Source organism: Xiphophorus maculatus, chromosome 9 (genome assembly GCF_002775205.1).
Source record: "Xiphophorus maculatus strain JP 163 A chromosome 9, X_maculatus-5.0-male, whole genome shotgun sequence".
Lineage (NCBI taxonomy): Eukaryota > Metazoa > Chordata > Actinopteri > Cyprinodontiformes > Poeciliidae > Xiphophorus > Xiphophorus maculatus.
The window spans coordinates 23,103,537-23,122,185 of NC_036451.1; the positions used below are offsets into that span (position 1 = coordinate 23,103,537).

The following is an 18,649-nucleotide window of genomic DNA, read 5'->3' on the forward strand; positions in this document are numbered from 1 at the left end:
TATGTTGTCACTTTCCGATGACTTCAAATGAACCCATCCGGGGCCTGTTTGCGGTGTGCTAAACCCTCAAACCAAGGGGGGAGGGAGGGTATTGACAGTTTGTGTGTGGCGTTTAGGGGAGTTTTTTTTTCTTCTGATTATGACATGACATGGGGAGAAACAAGGAGCGGACAAAAGCGGACGTGGTGTTTTTCTGCCTGGCTGGAGAGCGGTGGCACACCATTCGTCTTTGTCCACGACGTTGACAGCAGCAGCAGCAGCAGCTTCCAGCTCTGCCTGCACAGAAGCGGCCTCCTCCTCCTCCTCCTCCTCCTCCATTTTCTTCATCTTCCCTCTCTTTCTTTTCACTGTGCCTCTCTGTTTGGTGTTAAGTGATTGCTACAGTTAGATTATGTTGCATGGGGGTCGAGAAGGGGGATAGAGAGAGTCTCTGCTTCCCCCAACACATAAGCAGCCTGTTAAGTAGCCCATGCAGTCTGCGTGTGGATGTAACTTACAACGTGAGGGGAAAATAAACGTTTCTCTGTGATAAAAAGCTTCCCCTTTGTCAGCACCAGCCGACAAGAACGCAGCACAGGCACAAAAAGGAGAGAGAGAGAGACTCTCCTGCTTTATGGGATTTGTTTTTACTCCCAACTCATGAACTCCCTGGACTCCTTCATCTTTCTTCCAGCCCTCCCTTGGCTCCTTTGACACAGACGATGCGGCGCTGTAGAGCTTTCGTGATTAATCTAAGTTCACTCCTGAGCCGTGGCTGAGACGTCTTAAACGCTACGATTAGCTTAGCTTCCGTCCTTTCAGCCCGCATCTGCGCGGCGTTTGATCAGCGCGAGCTCCAGCGGCCGTCCGGACATCTTCAGCTCGGGCGCGTGCTAACAGGATTAGCCGCCCCCCAGCAGCCGCGCGCTCGTTGAGTCTGAACAATGCGGACCGGTTGTTTATGTCAGGAGTGGTAGGGTGAACCGAAATCAAAGGCAGGGTGCCATGCCATGCCGGCCGGGCCCGGTCCAGTCCGGCCTCGTGTCTGACTCAGATGAGCGGGAAACTAGGGGTCGGGAGGAGGTTTCGCTAATTAGATTTTCGTCTGGGCTAAATATTAATCCCTGCTCCCTGCGTCTGGAGCTCACATTGTTTTATTGCAACCAAAAATACCCGAAAGCCAGCGGGAGAGGGGCTGAAGTGAAGAATCGAGTTCCTTTGAAAGTAGAAAGAAAAAAAGAGGAATTATTCCTTTGCTTGTATGAAGCTAATTCTGCGATTCTGTCATGGGAGTGCTTATTTATGCATGAGCACACGCCGAGCAAGTAGGTCTACGAGCAAAAAAAGAATCAAACAAGAAAACATGCAACGGGTGCAAACACAGGAAATGATAACATGTCACACCATGTTAACGTTCCCGGACAAAAACTGTTCAGACCCCTAATAACTTTATGGAGTTTATGTGAAAAAACAGATATGAAGCAGAACATCACTGTAATGTAAAAGGAGAAAGTCACATGATCTAATATTTCTTACTAAATTTGAACTTCCACCTTGAAGTACCTCAAGGTGGAAGTCATTTCCCCTCTGAAAGTCTGTGACCTCAGCAGATCCATGTTGTGTTCTTCGGTTGATCTGAAAGGGTCTATACACCCGTCACTAAACAAGATGGTTTAGAACAGTTCAAAGTGTTAGACTGGCCCAGTCAAAGTCTAGAAAAATCCAAATGAGAATCTTTGTCTAAACTTAACAAAAAATGCTTGTTGTACAAACTCTGACTCATTGTGTACGACTCACAAAGAAGAATGGGCAAAAATGTCAGTCTCTGGATGTGCATCTACACAATCTTAAGTGACAGACAGCTGTGATTGACGCTGTTGTTTTTTAAAAAAATACATGCCATATTCACTTTTTTTTGTAAAAAAAAAAAAAAAAAAAATCCATCCATTATTTTCTTTCTAAGTCACAATTTTGCATCACTTTGTGCTGATCTACTTACATTTTTTTTATCAAAACATGTTAAAGTATTGTGTTTCCACTACTAACACACGCTACTAACACGCTTTTATACAAAAAAAAAAAAAAACTACACAAATGAAAATTAAACAGAAGGCCAAAATACACATCTGGAATCATGTAAAGCGTGTACAATTCACGTGCAAACTCTGCACTCTGTGAAATAGAACAGTTGAAATGTGTATTCATTTATTCAGGAGCAGAAGCGAACAGCAGGTCACAGTGTTTACTTCAGCAGAGCCTTCCTCTCAGATGTGTCACTGTTCAAGCAGAAAACGGCGCAAGGGGCAAGGTGACGGGGGCTGCAGAAAAGGCTTACAGATGGCACCGAGTTTTGTTCTGTCGTAGGAAAAGCGCCTCACTAAAACTTAGATACGTGTTTGTTTTGCGCAATGCAGCACGCGCTGAAATCTGCGCTGAATCGCTCACGTCAAGCGGCCTACTTTCTCAGACCTGTCACTGAGGATGCGTGGACTGCGTCTACTGTTAGCCTTTGCCTCTCGCTTGCTCAACATCTGGCTGCGCTTTATGGGGTTTCTAAGGCTTTGACACCAGGTAGGACGAAACAACTTCCTCAACCCCGTGTGTGCGGCGGGCTAATCTGTAGGAAGGTTGAGTGTGCGCGGGCAGCAGACCGTAACTGACAGCGGGCGCAGAGTTAATCTCTCACGTGAGCGGCGCCCCGCGGACTGCCGGAGCTTTGGGTCGGGCTGAGTTGCAGGCATGATGGCATGGGAAAGGAGAAAACTCAGCCATTGCCGTGGTGCTGGTGTAGTAAAGAGAGAATGCGGGTTATTAGGTGCAGAGAGCATTGTGGGAACAGAGACCGTGTAGGGATTCTCTGTGATTATACGCTTTGATATATGGAAAATGACAATTAGAGCAATTGGCACCTCAGTGAGAGAAAAGAACTACTTTGAGACTGTTGTAGTCACTAGCTGTGCTTCTATTAACAATAGAATTGCACAAATTCAAATTTAAAAATTTTTTATTTGTTCAATGGAAAAAATGGGAATTTTCGAAAATTCACGGTTTTCCAGACGTATTGAAATAGATGTATGTTGCAAAACTGCTATGGAAAAACGTTTTATTTGCATCATACGAGTCACGTGATCAACAGCTGGAAGCTACTACTACCAAAAACTAGGCAGAAGACGACAGGAAGTAGTCTTCTTCGTGGACAGGAAGTAGTCTTCTTCGTGGTTTGTAGTTCATATTTGCTTGGGGTTTTCTCCAACAATGTGCAGCTGGCTCCACCACAGTTCATAAAAAGTTGTGTGTCATTCAAAACACTGCGTACCTAGCCACTTCCAAGAATAAGGGGTTGACGCTCCAGCGCCTAAGACAATGTTCGCTAGCGCAATGGCTGAGTTATCAAAACATCTCGTATAACTGTTTACATCCGTCGCTGCCAAGATTTCTAATAATTTATCACGTGAACAAGCTTATTCACTCCTAATTTTAATTTCATGTCTTATTTAATGGAAACACCGCAATTGCAAAATTGTGGGCTTTTTTTTTGTGACATAGACAAAGATTTGCGGACATTTGTGTTGGAAACAAATGTCCCAGTGTTGAGATGCATCAGTGAGCTTGAGATCCAGTTCAGCCGGGCAGCGGAGAATTAAATCTGTGCTTGCGTTTGCTCTGCTCTCGACACGGGAGGGAAGAGATTGCCTACTTGGTAGAAACCAGACACTGACACAGTAAACTGCTGCATAAATACCCTTCCGGCTTCATCATGGGTCCAGGGCTCAACTGATGATCACCCTTATTGATTGGCTTGAAAAAGATGACTCAGGGTTCTGGGCCTGGTCTTCACTGGCAGAGCGGACTTCCTATCTGTTGGGACCCGTAAAACAATCAGCTGCATAAAGCATGCCAAACCTGTCCGACTGCTCCCTGCTCCACCGGAGCACAATGGAAAATTTCAACACAAAGGTTCATCCGCGGCTCCACACTTTTTCTTTTTCTTTTCGGCACGGAGTCGCTTTCAAAGGCGATGAGGTGTCACACCCAACGGCTCCTGGCTTACACTGTGCAAGTCTGTTTTTGACATGCCACTTTTTCTTTTTCCACATCACTGACTGCTCCATCTCCCTGTGTCTTGACCCCCCCTCCCCCTAAATCATGCAGCAGATGGGATTACCCCTCACAGCAGGCGGATCCAGCCAACACACGGGCGCATCATCTGCTTAACACTCCCCTGGTTCATCATTAACTGGATCACCGTGTCTTTATGTCGCTCTGGCCTCAATGGTTCTGTTTTCATTTAATCAAACCTAAAGCAATAGTTTGAACCAGGGCTTCTTTAACAGCTGTACATAACCCTCATAGCATCTTAGCACGTCTTGTTTCTTGAGGCTGATGGTGACGACTTGTCCGACGGGAGCAAAGGTCAAAGTGGACTTCTGCCATTTGAAACAACTCCCATCTCAGAAGCCTCTTAACGCAATTTTACGATCCATTTGCCGTCGTCATATTTGCGTTGCACAAGCCAGTTATTTTTCACATGGAGAATGGAAGTCGGAGACAGTGGCTATCAGCTTAAAGGCTTATGAAGTCGTATTTACATTAACCACAATGATATTTTAGAGTTTGGAGTCGTCTTAAGGTCCTAGAAATCAGCTTTGGTTTTAAGTCCCTCTTCATCAAGCCTTGTAGTTTGGATTTATACTGAATGAAGACACTGGGAGAGTTTTATATACAGTAGGGAACAGCTTAACAGGTTGTAAGCTACAACTAAATTATGCTTGTTTCAGAGATTCTGAACATTCCCTTTAATCACTGTTGTCTAACTGGCAGCAGCAGTCTTCTTTGGCAACTTTACGAGTATATGTGTAGGTCTGGTATTGCTACTATAACAGCGATTAACCTTTATGATTTACACAGAGTGTCAATGAAACAATGCAGAATGGTTTAATTGGAACAAATTACGAAGGGATTTTGCCAGTGCAAAGTTCTGTGATGTCGTCCCTTTGCAGTAATAATGCTACCGCCTAGTTTTTCAGTCGTAACTGCTGATCATTTCACAGGGCATACACTGTGAAACTGAATTATAATAACTTTCAATTCAGTGGAAGTCTATGACATTCACTGGTATTTAACAAATGAAGCCAGAGACACGTGAAACATCCCCCACACAAACACATGACTTCCACTCTGTTAGTGATTGTAGGAGGTGTGGTTGTTTCTATTTGTGCCTCTGAACATAAACAGCATGAAGCTAAAAATATGAATCTAACTGAAGTAGCTTCTCTTTTTTTGGCTGTCATCAGACGTCGGGGATTTCAGACCCGGTTACCGTTAAGACAAGTTTACAGTTTAAACTTGTCTGGCTGGATTCTTTTACATTTTCAGAGGTAAATATCGACCCTTAGCCGTCGTAATTCGTTTTTAGTCTGGTACTTGCAGAATCAGCCTTTATTGTCGTACAGAAGCGCAACAAAATTCATTTCAGCATGGCCCATCCAAAGAGCAAACAGAAAGACAGACAAACAACATAAGACATGGGTAGACGGGTGCCTGAGGCTGCAGCCATCATGGCAGGCGCTGCCCTTTCGTTAGATGAGAATAACAACTTGAGGGTAGATGAGGGACACTGTGTGTGTGTTTTTTTGTTGTTGTTGTTTGTTAGTCTAGTAATTATAGTAGAAATGTACAGTGACAATGATGACCCCAGAAAGCTGCCCTGATTCTTGGAAAGGGTTCTTGTAGAAACATGGCTTGTCTGCTTCATAGCAATACGCTCTTCCCCATAACCCAGTCCAGTTTTTTTATACCTAGAACATTATGAAAGATTTTCAGTTGAGTGTTACCCTAAAGCTGCTTGATGAAGATAGTATTTTCCCATCGAATCAGGCAGATCAGATGTTCTGCAACACTACGGTTTATGCCGAAGTCTAATAAATTCTGCCTGCTTCCCAGCGTTGCCTTTTCCATATTTTGTACATACCGAGCATGGGTTTGAGAAAACTTTTTTTTTTTCTGCAGCTATGTACTTTTTAATATTAAAAAACATATTCTGTCTTGTTTTCTGGCCAGCAGCAGTTTGGTTAAGACAATCTGAGCTGCAAACAACAACCATCCCGCCAGCTCTAAACTGACTAATGAGTGGATAAATCTCCAACTGTGTTTGCATGTCCCCACGTTCATTAGTGTTCTAAGAATACCCTCAACACATGCTTCAAAAAGCCTTTCACACACACACACACACACGCACACACACCGCATTTCTCACTTTCCGTGGTGAGATAAACCTGCGGGCCTCCTTCAGGCCTTCATTTCCTCCTGCGTTTTCACACATCAGGCGTTGCTGGGAATATGTTTTGAAGAACCCAAATAAACGCCAGGCTGCATCACAAACAGGTGGCTGTCGCCACTACTACCACACGACGAGTAAGAGGATGGAACGGAGACGGGTAGCGCAGCGCGTTCACGTCACGCGGAACCTGCTCAGAACAACCAAGCGAACGTCGTTTTTGAGTCTAAACAAACCAAAGAGAGAGAAAAAAAGAAGAAATCAGCATTTCTCCTGCAAACTCAGCACCTGAGCTGTCGTCGTCGCTTCAGTGGGGGTAATTTGCATTTCGGCAGGAGGGCGAACTAACGTGATTGTCCGCCGCAGTAAGGGAGCGGAGTGTGTATTTGGGTTAGAACGGATAATCCACTCGCCCCTAAAGAGGATTGGAGAATCTCACAGGCTTTGATGAGTGGTGAGCTGGTGTTTTATAGCACATCGCAAGAACACAACACGTCTGTGTTCCAGGAGAGGGGGGAGGCGTTGGGAAGACCGCCACATCACTGAAAGCATTATGGGTAATTGTTATTGTACAGGGACAAGGAGAAAGAGGAGGAAAAGGAGGAAGGAGCAGGATGAGCACGTGTCTCCGCTCTTTATCTCGCTACAGATCCTTGCATTTAGAGAGACGATGTGATAACTGAGTCAAGGCCACAGCGGCGCTAATGAGCCCCTTCTCATCTCTGTGATCATTCCTGAAAATATCAAAACAAAATGGCAAATTAGAATAGGTTTTTGCAGTTTATGCATAAAAGCCTGTTTGAAAAGAGGGGAACGTGTTTTTTTGTTGTTGTTGTTTTTTTACATCTCAGGATGTGTTGGATCCATATCTGGCTTGTCCTGCTGAGTAGCAGAGATATTTTTGGAAAAATTGTGATTTTTACCCTGTTTGTTGATTGCAGGTACATGGCAGCAGTTTTTGGTTTTATTACACTGGGTTACAAAATAAATGTTTTTTTGGAAGCTGTGTATGTTTTCTCAACTGAATTAGGACTATTTTGTACCGCTGAATCCAAAAATAACATCCACATCAAGTCAGGGTTTTTTTTATTCTATTTGATTTAGAGAAATCTGATCTTCTGACTAAATTGATTACATTTTTGTGACATTATCAGTTTATTTTCTCACCCAAAGGTTTGAGAGGGAAAGAATTGTTTTCTAATACAGTGTATTAATTAAATGTTACAAACTTGGATTTCTGTAAATTGTATAGTAAACACTGATAAGGGTTAAGTACATGTGAATTGAACATTACGTCTTCATCTCTTCCCGCTCGTCATGCATCGATCCTCGGGAAACCGATCCAGACGCGAGAACGAGTCGTGCATTTTGATGCTCATGTTGCACCCGCAGTTCAGAAAGTTGACCCGATTGAACAAAACCAATGTGATTTTTGGGTTCAGCACATCAAAATGACCCTAAAACCGTTGAAAAACCCCACACAATTTTTTTGGCTGTTGACCAGTGTTGTTATTTTCTTTTAAAAACGATAACATAGAGGACAAATTTGGACATAATTATTACTGCCTCTTTGCTAGAAAGCACAACAACCTGCTTAGTGTTTCTTTCCATATCTGTCTTTGTTTATCCCCTTTATAGGTTCATAAAACTGAAAAAATAAGCTGAAGAAGTTAACAATTCATAGGGGATGGGTAAAATGTTGTTGGCTGATGTACTGGTAGAGGAATGGAGATGTAGTAGTTTTATGAATTTTCTTTTTTTGTTTACTAAAATGAAAATATGCTACAATGTACTACAATGCACTTTTTTTTTTATGATTTACATTTTAAAATCTGAATCGGTCAAAATCGGAATAGTCAGACTGCAAAGAAAAAGCAGAAATCTAAATCGGCCAACAAGATGAAGTCGCTGTTGAAACGTTTTTATGCGGCGGTAAAAGTTTATTTATGTTGTTAGGTCGATAAAAAAAGATTTGAAAAGCAGTTTACACCAGAGATCCAGTTTATTATGTTTTTACACACGTGTCAAACCCGAGGCCCCGGGGCCAAATCTGGCCCGCCACAAGTTTTTATGTGGCCCTCTATAGTTTAGGATCGAAGCAATGACAATTGTGTGCTTGGATATTAAGCACACAATCAAATCAAAGTTGTTTTTTATAAATTATATAAAATGTAAAAATGTTGAATGTTATTACATTTTAAGACATATTCATCAAAACGTGGAGACGGCTTTTTATTAATATTTTGACAGTTTGTTGATAGGTAGTTTCATTGTCTGTTGACGACATTGGTGATCTTTTATATAACCCAAAATAAAAAGGAGTTATTACACAAAAACAATAATATCTCAAACTCGTTTTATTACCTCCACATCTTCACATACCAACACTTAAATTATTGAGCTAATTGGTTAATATATTTACAAAGCTGCTTGTGATTATGCAAAATGTGACAAAAGCACAACTAATTTTAGCTTCTTAGTCGCCCTGCTTGCAAAAAAACCCCCCCATATTTGTACATGATTACCCAGACTAGGAAAATAATACTTTTGCAAACATTTTAAGGTTGTGTAGGAACCCTGAACATGCTGGATTTCGCTGTGAGACGCAACAAAAATTCAATCAGGTGTCCAATTTTAAACCTTCTCCGACAGTGACTCGACTAAAACGTCTTCCCTCTCTTTGCCCGTCCGTTCAAGTATTGATCTATTGGGCCGCATCGCTTGATTAAGTGGCATGTCGCTGTTGGTAGTTACCAATTTACTTAAAGAATAATCGGGTCTCACACACAGGTACACACACAGGCACACACACACGCAGCATGTCGTGAAGTCGAGCGCAGAGTGAAAGCGATCGATAGGCACTTCAGCTTTGTGTAATGTTATATCTGACTGGACTTGCGGCCACAATTGAGATATAGGTCCCTGTTTTTAGATGAAATGATTTTCCCTGTGCGACGTGGACAGAGGGCATGACCTGCTCAGACAGCTCTGTAATGGAGACAAAATGCTGCTTCTGGTGACGTGGCGCCCACTGGGTGCCCGCCGGTTCCGGTTCTGCTCCAACGGCTCCAAAGCTCACATTCTTCTTCCTTTCTTTTGCGACACTGAAGTAATCTCTTGTCATGTTGCCTCATTTTTACTTAACCTTTCATCTTTGGATGCAGGGGGGGAAAATGCCGCACCACTTGTTTTTTTGTTGTTGTTTTTTTTTTCGTCTCAGCTACCGGTGAAGCAGAGCCTGGGTCGGATCCAGCTCATTAAAACCGAGTTAATGTTTGCGCTGATGGCTCCGCAGAGACAGCCGGAGAGACAAGGCAGAGTTTTCCCTGCCTCTTGATGAAGCCTTTATGGCTTACAGATGGAGGGAAATTCTCCCAACAACGCAACAACCCCCCCCCTGCAGGGGAACGCTCCAGCCGCACACAAACATTCGCAGTTTAGCGTTGTGACAGCGTAAAGCCTTTTATGGACGAGCGAGCATCGCTACGAGCGCGGGAGATAAAGTGTCTGTGCGTGTGCGGCGGCGTGATGCGGCTGCGCCGATGTTGACATCTGGAGGTGAAGAATTAGATTTGTTTCTCTGAGTAACAACAATCAAGCCCATTTCTGTTCCACATTCAAATTCAGTGTCGGCTCCTCCTCACCAGCCGCTGTTTTCTTGCGTTTGTACTCGGTCGACTGTCGGCGACGCTCTCGCTTGCGGTGCCGCTGAGCAAGGTTGGTCTACATACGCGCGATTACAAATAGGAAGCTTTAGTAATCGAGAGCGCAGTTCTCTCTCAGTAGTTTGTTGAAGTGATTTCCGTGGGAAGTCCACAGAGATGCGATCTGGATTCAATGTCAAAGTACCCAAAGAGACAAAAAAGAAAAGTTGTCTCATTTTGTTGTACAGGTTGTGTGTTGCTTGAGTGTTAAGGTCAGATAAGGAGTCTTTGTGAGAAATGCTCGCATCACTGTTCACAATCTGACCTTTTCGATAAATGCTAGCAGAAATTTGTTTGTTTTCACTCCGACTGCCTCCACATGGGGTTCAGTGTGCGGATACGTCGCCACGCATCATCAGGTCTCCCTGCTCCATCCAGATACAGCGCCCTTTAAGAGGACTCCTTTGACTTTTTCACGTTTTGATAAGTCGCAAAATCCATTGGGTTTTAATTGCATGTCAGACAAACACGGTTTAACAAATCTGTGTGCTCCAGTCAGCGATTAATCGATTGCTAAATTCATCACCATTAATCCGACAAACTACTGCTGTAGTTAAACATGGCAGGGGCAGCATTATGATGTTGGGATGCCCTTTAGAGGTCAAAGTTCACCTTCCAGCAGCACCACGACCCTAGACTTACAGCTACATGGACAATGAAATGGCTTTAATGTGTTAGAATGGCCTAGTCAAAGCCCAGGCCTAAAGAAACCAACCAAAAACAAAACTTTTCACAGATGCTCTCCGTCTGATATGTAAAGTAACGGCTTCACTGTAGCCTGGAGTTAACGGGCCGATTTCACTTCCTGTTTACAGGTGTAAAGGCGCCTCCCACTATGGACTCTCTACAGACAGGAAGCGCCGCTCGCAGGAGGGCGAGTGCACGGACAGCACATCGGAGCTCACCGTCGCCACGCTGCCCAGCGACGGCCCCGCCGCCGTGGCGCTGCTCTCGGACGAACCCGGCCTGGTCAACCCGGCGTTCGACCCCAGCATGGAGGACAACAGCCAGTCAGGCAGCATGACCAGCCTGGCCGCTCGCAGCAGCTCCAAGAAGAGTGAGTGGGAGAAAAGGGGGCGTGTGTGTGTGTGTGATTCATCTGCTTAAGCAGAAAGAGCGTGTTCCACAAGTATTAGTCCGCGCTGAGATGTTGCACCTGAAAACTGCAGTTTTTTTTTGTTATTGCGGGTTTTTGTGTGATCGATCAGCAGCTTTGAAGTTCAAAGGAAAGAATAGATGTTCCAGTGTCGCCTAAATGTATTATTATTCTGCTTTGCCTCGTATATACCGCCTTCATCCCATCAACTTTGACCGTCTTCCGTGCTGAACTAAAGCCCCCGTAGCATGATGCACCACTTCCGTGTTCAGAATGACATGGGGATTCCTGTTTGCAGGTGTAGTATTTTAGTTTGAATATTTATTGAAATATATGCGTAAAATGGATGAAAAATTAGAAAACACACAGAATTCCACTCCTTTGTGTTGATCTATCACATAAAAAATCCCAATCCCAATCCCAGACACATAAAAGTTTGTGTCTGTGGGATAACAAAATGTGTAACGGCTCAAAGGAAATGAATATTTCTAATATTTCTGCATGGTACTGTACCAAATCAAAAGTAGACGGCAGTAATCTTCAATCTAACATGTATTTACTGCTGCGGTTTACCCAGACACTCATTCACTCCCAAATACAATTGTTCTTTCTAATGCCCTCTGATAGAAATCCTATTAACCAATTAGCTCCCCTACTCTTTTGTTTTTCTCTCTCTTCACAAATCCATAAAAAATTCCATTTGAGGAAACGAGCAGAGAAACAAAGAGAGAAAGTCAAAGAGAGAGGAAGTCACTGAAAGGGCAGGAACACTGCGCTGTAAAGGAGAACGGTAATGAGAGGCGGGTTAAAAATAGCCGGCGCGAGCGTGTGACAATGCCTGGTGACGCGATCGAAGCGCTCCCTCCCTCCATTTTTTAAACTTTTTTTTTTACCCTCCACCTGTGTTACCAGGAGGCGGTGGTGAGAGTTCCTCCCTGCTCTCCTAACGTAAGAGCCGGGGACGGCAAATGACGCTGCAGCAGCACTTTAAGCTGGGCCAACTGAGCACCCCACCGCCGCCGCCATCTCCACGAGCTCTGCAACTGCTGAACAAGCTGTCAGCTCCAGCAGCCGCTGGCGCTTTTTAAAGAATAATGCGCCTGCCAGAAGCCCTCGCGTCTCTCTGGGGCCGCAGAGGGAGGGAGCGGCGCTGCGGAGCCTCCGCTCCTGGAGCAGCCAGAGCTGGGCCAGCGGCTCCGTCCACCTCCGCTCTCCAAATCAAAGTCTTTCTGCGATGCTCTGCGCTGGACGTAGTTGCTCGGGTCCATATTGTATTACATCACAGTTGCTGTTGTGCAACCGTGTGGCTATGCCCGGTACTCAGACAGGCTTTATTAATTTAAGACCCACAAAGTCAAACAAGCTCCTCCACTTGGCAAAAAAAGAGCAGCGTTTGTTGAAACTGCAAAAGCTTCACAGCATATGTAGCTGGATGAGAATTAAAGGGGAGGTATTATGCAAAATTGGCTTTTTTGAGCTTTACATACACGAGGGAATATAATGTTATTCCCTCATCAAACATATACAAGGAGTGTTGCTGCAATTCTTTTGTGCATGTTTGAGAAATCCTTGAATCACCCGTGGCAACCAATCGCAGGTGCCAAAGCGCTTCATCTCACAAAGCTCCTCCTACTTCCAGAAAGCTCCGCCCATTCATACAAAGCTCCGCCTACTGCTGAACTATTTCTCAGTCCATCGCTCTGAAGAACATTTATAGACGGCTTAATGGAGAAAGTTGTTGTGATGACTTGCTGAAGCGGAGGCAGAGTTGTAGTTTCTTAAAGAGACAGAGGCCCAAAATTGCACATTTCTTTTAAGCCATGTTTGAGTTATACATAATTTTTTATAGCAACTGAAGTTCATAATTACTGTATTGTGCTATAAAATGGTTCTATGTGCGTGGAAAACACTTTAAAAAGCAAATGTCTTCCACCGCTGCATTAGTTGATTAGCGATCTTAGCATCAGTGTGTGGACAAATCACAATACCCAAAAGGATTCCTATAGAGTCCAATATTTGGAAAGCTTTTCTGTTTCCAGTGGCATGCATTCACACTCTGGATGCCAATAACATACTTGGACAGTCGGATGGACTTTTGCCTGCTTGATGACGGATATGGATGGATTAATAAAAACTCTGAAGGTAACAAAAGGTTGGGTAGGCGGGGGTTGTTTTGATGCTGGGAAAAAAAAAAAAGAATATCACGTGAAACTGTTGATTAATCATTTCAAATACCCTGCAGCCACAGTAGCACCGTTCATCTTAATATCCCGGGCCAGTTTTAACTTTAGTCGGGCGTTTGTTGTTCACCAAAACAAACTGGAAATACCAACAGTCCTGGGGTCTTGTGCGGGATCCAACGGCTGATATTAACAGCAGCAGTGTGGCGTGTTTTTCCTGCCGAATTGCCACTCAGAGCTTAGAAAGAACAGCTGGTGCTGTGAACACCAGGATTCAACTCTGTCGACAGGGCTGTCAAAACGGGTTCAGGGTCTCAAACTTTACTTTTAGTTTGCTTTGGGAAAAGCACAAGAATGAAAAAAACAACAATATTATGACATGTCCTTCTGTTTTGTTTTTTTCTTTTCTTTCTTTTTCATGGTTCCGGTTCGTCCTGGAAATCATCTATGGCCACTATACACATACAAGAGCTTCTCAATACGTTAGGATTCCATTGAAAATGTAATTTATCACAGTAATCGGGTTAAAAAATGTCAATATATAAAGCTTCATTTAACACAAAAAGTTGTTTTTTAAGCATATGATTTAAAAATATGATTAAAGCGATAAAAATCTGTTTTTTTTTTTTTGTTTTTTTTAGAAAATTAGGGTCTTGCATAAATTAAACCATAATCATCAACAACTTACCAGTTGTTGCATTTGTGATCAAATATATTATGTAGTATTTGCGCTTTCTGAGAAACTACATTTTGGCTCTTTGTTAGCTATGAGCCATAATCCTCAAAGTTCAAAATCACTCTGTGTGTAATCAATCTATCTAACTTGAGTTTCGCTTTTGGAACTGAAGTTAAGTAAATGAACATGTAAATCATTTTCTAACTAACTGAAACGCACCTGTAGACGTCCACATCCCATTGCAGCCTGCAGTATTGAGAAACATTACACAGCTAACCAAACACAAACTCAAGCATTTATGTCCGTTTGTAGAAAGTTTTGAAAGGGTCAGATCTTCAAATCTCACTTTAGAAAATACAGAGATTGATGAGGCTTGCAGCCTTACTTTCCTAGTTTCACTTTAAATGCCAGTGAAACTAGGCATTTCTGCAGTTTATTTCTCTGTGAAGTCTTACAATCGCTGCTCGGGTAGCTCTAAAAGACATGCGTACTTTCCTGTCCTGCTTCAGACCAGTATTTCAGCTCCTCTGCAGAACCTGTTGGAACACGCTCACACAGGTCTCTCTGGTAGAGAAGTCTGATTGGAGCCACAGTCAGACATGTCCGGGCATGTTTGCAAGTGAAGTCCTTTATAAAGACCCTCTCTACTCCACCCCTGCCCCCTTTTTTCTTCTTTTTTTTTGCAGTCAGAAACTTTGACCGCTCCTCAGTGAGGAGCCGCTCCTTCAGGAGACTGAACCGGGCGTTCAGCGTTCTGCGGAGGACCAAGAGCGGCACTGCCGTCAGCAACGAGACCTCCGAGGAGCGGGACAATGCCAGGAATTCCAGCGTGCCGCCAGAAGGTACGGAGCAGAAACTTTGTTTTAATTTTCAAATCGATCTGTGTGATTCCTAAGGGGCCCACTGGAGAGAGTTCCAGAGGGAGCAGGAAGCGCATGTGGCTCCAAATGTTTATATTTGCCATGTTTAATCAGCTGTGTGACGAATGGTGACATGGCTTTGGGCCTTGGGTGCAACAGCAGAAGCATATGTTTCTTGAATAATTCAGCCACACATTGCGTAAGGCCTCTGGTGCATCACCACAGAGGGATCAGAGCAGAGAGTGGCAGCCTGGGGCATTTTGCATAGCGATGGTACAGCTGAGGTCACTGGAGATGACGGGCCTCTCCACCTTCTGCTGTTCTTTTCCATCATCCGCCTCTTCATCCTCGCCAGCTGCGTTTCCGTCACAAACGCAGGCAAAACTCTGCCGGTACTCCGCTAATGTCGTGGGAACGCCGTGTCGCGTTTCCATTAAATAAGAAAGGCAATTAAAATCACAGGTGAATAAGTTTGTCCACGCGACGAGTCGTTAGGAAAAGCACTCCTACCACTTCCTGTCGTTCTTCCACGTCTTTTCTGACAGTAGCTTTTTCTTCTTTTTTTTTTTTTTTATTGGCGATACAAATAGAATATAGACTACACTAAAAACAAAATATACATTATAAATAATGCATCGCCACCAAAATATGGGAGGAAATGAGGGGAAATAATGGCGAGCTGAAAGGCAATGTTCTGAAGATTCGATGATGAGTAAAACAGATTTTAAAAAAAGCAGCTTTTGTTTTTCTCTGGTAACAAAATATCAAAACGTCTAACTTAGAAAACTTGCAGTTTAAAATGTGTTCAATTTAGATCTTAGCTTTTGAATAAAGTAATGGAGCATGTGTGTAAAAGTGGTCATACGGATAAATAAGTTTTTTTCCCCTCCCCTCCAGAGGGTCTTTTTTGTGGGCTCTAGTGTCCCTTATACGAAAGTAGTCTGACAGGAAAGGAGAGGCTGAAGACATGCGGCAAATATCTCAGGGTCCGGGAATCGAACCCGCGACGGCCGCGTTGAGGATTCAAGGCCTCCAAACGTGGGTCGCGCTTATCCCGCGACCCACTGTGCCATAAATTAATATTTTTATATCGTTATCCATTTTAACATTAGAAATATAATGAAGCAAATTCAGAAAAAATAAAACTAAAAAGAGGCGCAACGATAAAGAAAAGTAATGCAAGAGGTTATTTCAGATAGTAACATCCGGTTATTGATCACGTGACTTGCATGATGCAAAAAAAAGTATTCCTAATGCAATTTTGCAAAATATAATAATTTTAATAGAGTCGAATAACCACCTTATATTAGTGCAGAAACTTCGAAACATTTGAAAAACGTGATTTTTTTTTTAAAGAATTGTCCCGTTTCCATTAAGCAAATTTATTTTCGTAATTCCAATTTCCAATTGAAAATCAATGGCAACGCAGATGGTGACCCTGCATCCCGTCATACACACCTGTACACCTCTGGACTCATCCTTGTAAGAGTAGCGAACCAAGGCAGGCCACGCTTATGACACGTGGCCACGCTTACTACCCTTCAGGCAGTAAAGAAAACAATATGCAATGCAATAGCCACAGCTCAGGCATTTTTATGACAAAGTGGAAGAAATACAGTCAACCGTAATGGAGCATTATGTAGAGTTAGAGGTGCGGCGCGGCGGGACGCGGAGAAGGAAGATGGCATTACGCAAGAATGATGAATGACAAATGACTCGGGAGTAGATGATTCTCAAAGGCCATCGCAGAGGAGGCTGAGAGGACAGGTTAAATATTCATCGTGTGCTCCAGGAGAGAGACGAGTAGGCGCAAGAGTGAAGTAGAGAAAGATCTGGTGGAAGATGGATCCAGATTTTGTAACAAAAAGAAAAAGAAAAAAAAAAGGATATAAACTATGTAAATAATTGCACTAAAATGTCCCCGTGCAAGCTGTAGAAATAATGAGATGGAGCGAGAAACTCGAAATGGTGTGCGCTGGTGAGAAAGGAAGAGGTTACATAAGAGCTCCAGGGTCCCAGTGAGAGTGCTCTGCACTCCTGGAGCAATCTGCTGCGATAAAGACAAAATATTGACTCTGGAAAGGAGAAAGTGCAGCGCCGAGCGGAACGAACCGCCAAGGCTACTCCACTGGAGACGGGAAGACGGTCCAGTGAGGAACACGAGGAGAGAGACATTTTTCAAATAAGATGAGGAACAGGTCTCCTCTGTTAGTGACTGGGCGAAGCCTCTGGCCAGAAGAGCGACCACAAAGACTCAAGGTTAGGACGTAGGAGAAAGAAGGAGCCAGAGGGAGGAGACAAGTACATCTTCCAGATATATGCTGACTTTCCAACAATGTGTGTTGGAGTTGGGCATTAGCATGGTTGCAGTAGAAGATTCTCTTGTTAGAAATTATTGGATGTTTTCACATTTTGCCATGTTACAACCACAAACTTGAATTTACTTCATAGGGATTGTAGGTTATAAACCTCTGGAGTTAAATTGGGGCCATAAAGTTTGTTCGAAAGAAAAAAAAAATTTTAACTGCAAAAAAAAAAAAAGATTTGAAACAGAAAAAATATTCTGAAACTGAAAAAGAAAATGTTGAAAAAGTTTCAAGTTTTTATGGTCCCAATTTAGCTCAGCGTGAACCAACATAAAGTGATGTAGTCGTTTCTTAGAACAACTCAGCCAAGGCCCGGACTTGAACACAAAACAGGATTGGCGAAGATTTCAGGAACCAAGATGGCCTCTCAGGCCGGATGTTCAGACCTGGTAGAAAGTTCCAGAACATTCTCTGCTGTTCTTTTAGCAAACGCTGCACCGACGAGGAGCAAACACTGAATACGAAAGCACGCCACGATGCGTCCTCCTCCTTTCAGTTCACAATAACAGCCGCACCGCTTTTTTATTTGACCACAAAAGAAAACACCATTTCTGAATTGTAAACTTTGGCTACTTTTGTAATTTTGTCAAGTTTTTTGCTCGTTAAAACTTATTCATCTCCACCCAAGTAATTATCCGCTGGATATTTGAAGCGAAGGGTTTTCCCTGTTTTCATACAGATGGACTGAATGTGACTAATGAAACAAACATCGCACGGGACAATTAGCCATGGAAAAATTCTCTCGGCTTGTACAAGTTTGCTGTAGTGGCCTGAGGGAGTGGAGACAGCTGGTTCCACGGCCAAACCTCTCCACCGTGGCCTGCTACTCTTTCTCCCGTGATGCTTTCCTCTATCCGTTCACGATCCCCCTTTTTCCTCCATTGCTCCCTCTGTTTGATCCCTCTGTTTTCCCAAATTAAAATGAGACGTTTTCTGTTCCGTGTACTCTCTCCGTCAGTGCTGGCTCTTCCCCAGCTCCATCACCTGATCCCTGACGGTGAGCTTACCAGTATTAAGATCACACGACAGGATCCCTCGGACCCACTGGCCATCAGCATCGTTGGCGGCAACGAGACCCCTCTGGTTCGCATCCTCATCCAGGATATCTACAGGGAAGGGGTCATTGCTCGGGACGGTCGCCTGCTGCCCGGGGACATGATCCTGAAGGTATGAGAATGACACAAAAGCTGAGTTTCCATTAAAAATGTGCGCCAAACCTTTTCGATATTCCACTAATGTAAAAAAATAAAAATACAATGTGGCAAACGCTGTGTTTCCATTAAATAAGGAATCTGACTAAAGTCACACGTGAATAACCTTGTTCACATGATAAGTCATTAAAAATCATGGATGTAAACACTCACATGAGAAATAGAGCGCAACATCAACCATCAGAGAAGACGTTGTTGGTTTTAGGCGTTGGATTGGCAAACAACGGACGGTTGGGAGTGGCTAGCGTAAATTTTTTTTGTGTAAATTTTTGCTCGCGATTTTACGATTTTCAACCTCAG

General features: G+C 43.5%; 1 protein-coding gene across 4 annotated transcripts in view; it reads left to right on the forward strand.

Annotated features, from left to right (window-relative positions):
- Positions 1-18,649, forward strand: part of lnx1 (ligand of numb-protein X 1) — a 49,959-nt gene that overhangs the window by 20,561 nt on the left and 10,749 nt on the right. For all 4 annotated transcript variants that reach the window (XM_023339339.1, XM_023339340.1, XM_023339341.1 and 1 more), the window contains 3 exons: positions 10,776-11,017; positions 14,599-14,754; positions 18,097-18,305. In XM_023339339.1, the coding sequence (XP_023195107.1) occupies positions 10,776-11,017; positions 14,599-14,754; positions 18,097-18,305 (607 nt within the window). The remainder of the gene's footprint in view (positions 1-10,775; positions 11,018-14,598; positions 14,755-18,096; positions 18,306-18,649) is intronic.